At 43.8% G+C, this 7,860-nt stretch overlaps 1 protein-coding gene across 1 annotated transcript in view; it reads left to right on the top strand.

The window, feature by feature from the left end:
- The first annotated feature begins 1,575 nt into the window (after positions 1-1,575).
- The window catches only part of TM6SF2 (transmembrane 6 superfamily member 2), a 54,398-nt gene continuing 48,113 nt past the window's right edge, over positions 1,576-7,860 (top strand). The window contains exon 1 of the mRNA XM_073555132.1: positions 1,576-1,923. Coding sequence (XP_073411233.1) covers positions 1,613-1,923 — 311 coding nt within the window. The 5' untranslated portion in view covers positions 1,576-1,612. The remainder of the gene's footprint in view (positions 1,924-7,860) is intronic.

The following is a 7,860-nucleotide window of genomic DNA, read 5'->3' as shown; positions in this document are numbered from 1 at the left end:
CTGGATTTTTTTTGTGGATTGCATGTGTAATTTGTCTGCTTAAATCTTAATAAGTCTTTCAGACTTGCGTTAGGAGGCGCAGCACAGGGCCGCCGCTAAGCTCCGCCCCTGGCCGCGCCTCCGGTCAGCTCCTCCTATGGGTGCATAACGCCCTTTTTGCGTTGCGCCGACATGCGCCAAACGCACCAGGTTTTATTTTTGTGTGCTTGGCGCAGTGCGAAAAGGGCGCATGCGCCGGCAAAAACACGGCCAGCGTACCCAACGCTAAATATAGGGTACGCTTATCGCATGCAGCGTCATGCGCCTATAGGAAGAGCTGACTGGAGGGGGCACGGCCAGGGGCGGAGCTTAGCGGCGGCCCTGCGCCTCCTAACGCAAGTCTGAAAGTAGCCTAAAATTAGTTTGTCACCAAAAAAGCAAGGTAAATGTTACGCTGTGTTTTATCAGCAATTTTGCCAGATTTCATGATTTTCAATGGATAAAAAAAAGCTGCAAAAATATTGAAAGAATTGACATGCTGCCGGTCTTCAAAAACAGTGAAGAAAAAAACCAAGCTTGTGCATGAGATATCTGAAATGCCACCTTTTGCTGGTACTGTAAAACGCAGCTTAATTCTCTGATAAAACTGCTGCAGAAACTCTACATGTACCAAAGATCCGGCTCTGGACCCTGGAGCACCGATCTCTAGTTAAGGAAGGGATTGCGGCATTTTTTTTAAAATTAACAAAAAAAATTTCTTCATATACAATTTTGTTTATTCTGCTTTTATTTTGGCCAAAAATGAAACTTGCTAGCAGAATGTGGGTCAGGTCAGGAGTCCTGTGTATGTCTGCAGGGTAGGAGATAAGAGCGAGCAGAGTCCAGGCACAACTCAGCACAGAGGATTTGGATTTTGGTGCCATTCAGTAGCCGTGGGGCTAAAGTCCGTAACAAGGAAAGCTTTCCACAGGGAATCTGACGTGGCTTTTTATTACCATTCTCACTGCGGCAAAGACATGACCTCATCCATAATCAGCTACTTTATCCTAGCTCTGGAACGCCATGATCTTGGTTGGATCCGTAAATGGGAGACGCTCACAATTTGGATTCTTTTTAATAATAATCCTGAAGCACAAACTGGGGTCTCGGTATGGTGACCCCTGATGGTTGCACACTGCGCCACTGATGTGGCGTGAACGCTGCCTAAGGCCCTGTTCACACAGGTTTCTACAGTGCGGTCAGGAGATCCGCCTTACGCCACATTCAGACATCAGTGTTTTTCACGTACTCAAACAATGGTCCCAGTGTCATCCAGTGAGGTTCACGCCTGGATAAGTCACAAAGCTTCTCCCATACATCACAATGGCACCGGCCGATGCTGCGCGCTTTTACAGACCCATAGATTTGTATTAACTATTCCTTCTTGATACTGTAAAAAACAGAAAAATACTACAACTGCAGTTTGCCTGCACCTGCTTGCTATGGCTTCTTCGAGGGATTCAGGCAGGTCCTCCTGCCGCACTCCAGAAATGTAGTGTGAACAGGACCTGAAGCTGAGTCCATGGCTTCCATAGGAAATGGATGATGAGCTCATTCTCTCACCAGGATCACCTCCAGCCTCAGGTGGTCCTGGATGGGATCAGCTAGAGCCTGTCCTATCCCTCTCACATGGTCGCGGTTATCAGTGGCTGCTAATGTCGCAATATCTGAGCAGAGACCTGTGAACTTTGTCTGCCCAGGAAGACGAGCTGCCGCCGTCAGCAGTCACTCCCGTCCCGGGCTGCGCCTCCTGTGTGACGGGAAGTGTCTCCTGTATGCCGGGAAGCACCTGCAGCACAGCACGCTGGCAGCCATGGCTCTCCCGGAGCCCAGCGGGCCCTTGTTACTCTCCCTCACCGCTATCCCCGTCTCCTACATGGTGAACTCCATGGCCGCCGTGTCAGAGTGAGTACCCTGCACAACGTGTGCGCCGGTGGGAGGCCGCAGTGTCCTAGTGCTGTGTGTCAGGAAGTCGGGGGGTCCCCAGCCCCTGCTGCTGCCTATGTACTTTATATACATGACCCTCCTAGAATGTACTTCTGATTTCACACAGTATTTTGTGTTTTTTTTCTAGTTATAAATATTATTGCTTTATGACTTTGAGGGTTGTCAGCTGCGGAGTTTCTGTAGATTAGCTGTGATTAGCGGTACATCTCATACACGATTGCATTAGATCTGCAGCATAAATTGTGCTGTGGTGGATATCAAACAACAAATAGTAAGGTTGCACCATAATATACAAAGAAGGATTACTCTACAGCATTGAAACTGCATTGCTGCTGTAGGAAATAGGAAGAAATGGAAAAAAAGCGCTATATAATGTACACATGAAATATTTATCTGCAAAAATTGCTATGAACAAAGGAAGGTTCTTCACGCATAGATTGGCCAAAATATGTGAGCCCAATTGCCACGTCCAGGCATCCTTCATAAATTGAGTCCCTATCCTGATGTGTCACCTCTCCTGGGCAAAAAAGCCTACAGTTTATGGGGCATGAATGGACCAGCTAATCTGCTTAAAATCACCTGTGGCTAATGGTGGATTTAAAAGTCGCACAGTAATTTGCGCTGAAGAACGAAGACGAGCTTTTGTGGGATCTCCTATGCCGCCGCCGCCACCACCACCACTACTGTGCCACTATTACTACTGCTGTGCCACTACTAATACTGTGTAACCGCTAATGTGTCACAACTACTGCGTCACTACTATTACTGTGCCACTACTAATACTGTCACCGCTACTATTACAGTGCCACTACTAATACTCTGTCACTACTATTACTGTGCCATCACTACTACTATGCCACCAATACTATTACTGTGCCACCACTGCTATTACAGTGCCACTACTGCTATTACAGTGCAACTGTAATTACTGTGCCATCACTACTACTGTGCCACCACTACTGTTACTGTGCCACTACTAATACTGTGTCCCCACTACTGTGTCACTACTGTTACTGTGCCACCACTACTATTACTGTGCCACCACTGTTATTACAGTGCCACTACTAATACTGTGTCCCCACTACTGTGTCACTACTGTTACTGTGCCACCACTTCTATTACTGTGCCACCACTGTTATTACAGTGCCACTACTAATACTGTCACCACTACTTTGTCACTACTGTTACTGTGCCACCACTGTTATTACAGTGCCACTACTAATACTGTGTCACCACTACTGTGTCACTACTGTTACTGTGCCACCACTACTATTACTGTGCCACCACTGTTATTACAGTGCCACTACTAATACTGTGTCCCCACTACTGTGTCACTACTGTTACTGTGCCACCACTTCTATTACTGTGCCACCACTGTTATTACAGTGCCACTACTAATACTGTCACCACTACTTTGTCACTACTGTTACTGTGCCACCACTGTTATTACAGTGCCACTACTAATACTGTGTCACCACTACTGTGTCACTACTGTTACTGTGCCACCACTACTATTACTGTGCCACCACTGTTATTACAGTGCCACTACTAATACTGTGTCACCACTACTGTGTCACTACTACTGTGCAACCACTACTAATACTGAGCGAGCACTACTGTGTCACCACTACTACTGTGATACACAGAATGCTTTGTGCAGATCTCACCCTCTGTATTTATGTTGTGTGTTTTCCTCACAGCAAGTGGATGAGACTCTCTAGAGCCTCCCCAACAATGCTGGTAATTTAAAGGGATTGTCAGTCCTTAGGCTACAAGTCTGCAGTTATTCTATGTGACTGCAGACTTGTGACTCCTCACACCGCAGGCACTGCTCCCTGTGAGGTATCTCAGGTGCCAGGATCAGGTACAGCAACCGCTACATTACGACTAGACTATTTCCGGCCTCGCTTAGTACACTTGCTCTGAGTGAGGCCGAGCCCATCTAGTTGGCATGTGACTGCATGTATGGAAATCAGAGAATCCTCACAGCGTGTGATGTTTTTACATCTGTATTTGCTAAGTATTCTGAGTATCTGTAAGCCAAAACCAGGAGTGGGTGATAAATCCAGAAGTGGTGACGTGTTTCTGTTATACTTTTGCTCTGATTGTTCCACTCTTGGTTTTGGCTTACAGATACTGATGAAAACACACAAACCACCCACCAATGCCAAACTTAGGCAAGAAAAGGAGGTCAAGAGTTATTTTATATATTCAATCATTTTATTAAATAGACAAAATTAGAAAATCAAAAAAGAATACCGCTAACCAAGCAGTTAAGTGGGGAAAGTTTCATCACAATAAATATAACCAGCTTCCGGATGTATAAAGGAAACCTTTATGGACCATAAAAAGATTTTATGCCTAGTATTAAATATAATAATTCTAAATAAAGAGCAAATGCTGTAAGAATTATAGTGCCAGCAACATAGGATTACAAAATATCATAATAAATACATAATAAAGTGACAGTGCACAAGAAAATTGCTAATGGCAATGAAAAAATGCCTTTAGTGCATATGACTAAGACCAGCAGTGCCCTAATCAATACCCTGGTTCATAAGACTAAAGTGATAGTGCACAGAGACTTTATCAATCTCGGACCGCATAAAAGCACGTCATGATGTCCACAGAATAAATCAATGACCTACCAAGTAGAGTACAGAGGCCAAAAGTTAAGTAACTTACATGTGAATGAAAATTAACCCCCGCCTGCCGCCTTAACGCGCGTTTCGCCGTTCTTCATCCTTAAAGGTTTCCTTTATACATCCGGAAGCTGGTTATATTTATTGTGATGAAATTTTCCCCACTTACCTGCTTGGTTAGCGGTATTCCTTTTTGATTTTGTAATTTGTCTAATTAATAAAATTATTGAATATATAAAATAACTCTTGATCTCCTTTTCTTGCCTAAGTTTGGCATTGGTGGGTGGTTTGTATGTTTTCATGTGTTATGCAGAGTTTGGGATTTTTTTGCCATTAAGTGGAAATTTATGTGTATCTTACAAATACTGATGTAAAATGCTTACAAAATACTGAATGTGTGAATGAGGCCTAAAACATGACCACCCCTTTAACCTCTTCCCGACATGGGACGAGCTGTGTTCCCGCAAACTGCCATATATATGCGGCTTGGTATTCGCGCTGGCTCACCCTGAGCGCCACCATGATCAAATGCAGGTGTCAGCTGACACCTTGCAGCAGTGCCCACGATCGGTGCCAGCACTGTTCGCGGGTGATTAACCCCTCTGATGCCACTGTCAATAGTGACAGCGACATCACTGGGCATCACAGAGGGAGGTCACCCAGGGATGGTGGCCTGTCATGTCAGCTCATGCTCAGAGCGGGAGCTGACACGCCTCCTCCATGTGCGAAAGACCCTGATCTAGTGCTATGCAGTGCAAAAGCATTGCAGAGTATTAGATCAGCAAATCTGTCAGTATAAACATGATGTCCCATCCTGGGACAATGTAAAATAAAAGTTATTAAAAATTGTAAATATATACATTACCATTCAAAAGTTTAGGGTCACTTAGAAATTTCCTTATTTTTGAAAGAAAGCAGTTTTTTCCAATGAAGCTAACTTTAAATGATTCAGAAATACACTCTATACATTGTTAATGTGGTAAATGACTATTCTAGCTGCAAACGTCTGGTTTGCAATGCAATATGTTCATAGGTGCATAGAGGCCCATTTCCAACAACCATCACTCCAGTGTTCTTATGGTACTTTGTGTTTGCTAACTGTGTAAGAAGGCTAATGGATGGTTAGAATACCCTTGAAAACCCTTGTGCAACTATGTTAGCACAGCTGAAAACCGTTTGGCTGATTAGAAAAGCTATAAATCTGACCTTCCTTTGAGCTAGTTGATAATCTGGATCATTACATTTGTTGGTTCCATTAAACTCTCAAAATGGCCAGAAAAAAAGAACTTTCATGTGACACTCGACAGTCTATTCTTGTTCTTAGAAATGAAGGCTATTCCATGCGAGAATTTGCCAAGAAACTGAAGATTTCCTACAACAATGTGTACTACTCCCTTCAGAGGAGAGCACAAACAAGCTCTAACCAGAGTAGAAAGAGAAGTGGGAGGTCCCGCTGCACAACTGAGCAACAAGTCAAGTACATTAGAGTCTGTAGTTTGAGAAATCGACGCCTCACAGGTCCTTAACTGGCAGTTTCATTAAATAGTACACGCAAAATGCCAATGTCAATGACTACAGTGAAGAGGCGACTGTGGGATGCTGGCCTTCAGGGCAGAGTTGCAAAGAAAAAGCCATATCTGAGACTAGCTAATAAAAGGAAAAGATTAATATGGGCAAAAGAACACAGACATTGGACAGAGGAAGATTGGAAAAAAGTGTTATGGACAGACAAATCCAAGTTTGAGGTGTTTGGATCACACAGAAGAACATTTGTGAGACGCAGAACAACTGAAAAGATGCTGGAAGAGTGCCTGATGCCATCTGTCAAGTATGGTGGAGGTAATGTGATGGTCTGGGGTTGCTTTGGTGCTGGTAAAGTGAGAGATTTGTACAAGGTAAAAGTGATTTTGAATAAGGAAGGCTATCACTCCATTTTGCAATGCCATGCCATACCCTGTGGACAGCGCTTGATTGGAGCCAATTTCATCCTACAACAGGATAATGACTTGAAGCACACCTCCAAATTATGCAAGAACTATTTAGGAAAGAAGCAGGCAGCTGGTATTCTATCTGTAATGGAGTGGCCAGCGCAGTCACCAGATCTGAACCCCATTGAGCTGTTGTGAGAGCAGCTTGACAGTATGATATGCAAAAAGTGCCCATCAAACCAAACCAACTTGTGGGAGGGGCTTCTGGAAGCATGGTGTGAAATTTCTCCAGATTACCTCAGCAAATTAACCGCTAGAATGCCAAAGGTCTGCAATGCGGTAATTGCTGCAAAGGGAGCATTCTTTGACGAAAGCAAAGTTTGAAGGAGAAAATTATTATTTCAAATAAAAATCTTTTTTTTCCGAACCTTGTCAATGTCTGGACTAGATTTTAAATTAATTTGGCAACTTGTAGTATCGCTGTAATCATACTGACCCAAAGAATAAAGCTGCCTTATCAATTTCACCACACGCGGAATGACATAACACCCCCTCCAAAAAACAATTCCTGAATTGCTGGTTTTTGTTTATTCTGCCTCCCAAAAATTGGAATAGAAAGCGATGAATAAATGATATGTCCCCTCAAATGGTATCAATAAAAACGTCAACTCATCCAACAAAAACAAGCCCTCACGACTCCAGCCGAAATATGGAAAAATTATAGCTCTCAAAATGCAGGAATGCGCAATAAAAAGCGTCTTTTAGTGTGTGACAGCAACTAAACAGAAAAACCCGATATAAATGTGGTATCGCTGTAATCCCACCAACCCGAAGAATAAAGCCATCTTATCACTCATACCGCACGAGGAACTTTCATCGGGGTTTCTGTGTAAATCTCTGAAATACGTTTCAGATGGAACCCCCAGTGGGAGATTCCCTATAATAAGGCAGATGGAGGCACTGTGGACGCCGTCTGTGATCCGGTGGTGTCCGTCATTTTAGGCTTGCATAAAGCGCAGTTGGCCACAGTTGTATGTACTTCTGAAAAGGACAACACTAAAGAGAGGCCAGACGGAGTCCAGAGTAACTTTGCTCCCCCCATTTACATGGGTCAATTAAGACTGAGTAGTCACTGAGTGATATTGTTAAAGGGGTTGTCCGGTTTCAGGGTATGTCACGAATTACCAGAGAGGATATATTCATATATCCTACTGCTGCCACCAATTTGTCACATACCTTCTTCTCAGCACGCGACTTCGGGTTGCGCCTGCAAGGGTTAATCTGTCTCCTCTCACTCAGTCCAGCATTCAACCTCTCTTCTATGC

Source organism: Dendrobates tinctorius, unplaced genomic scaffold, assembly GCF_039654945.1.
Source record: "Dendrobates tinctorius isolate UK_male_01 unplaced genomic scaffold, ASM3965494v1 ptg000219l, whole genome shotgun sequence".
Classification (NCBI taxonomy): domain Eukaryota; kingdom Metazoa; phylum Chordata; class Amphibia; order Anura; family Dendrobatidae; genus Dendrobates; species Dendrobates tinctorius.
Note: the sequence above shows the minus strand (reverse complement) of the source record. Positions and strands in the feature narration are given on the sequence as shown.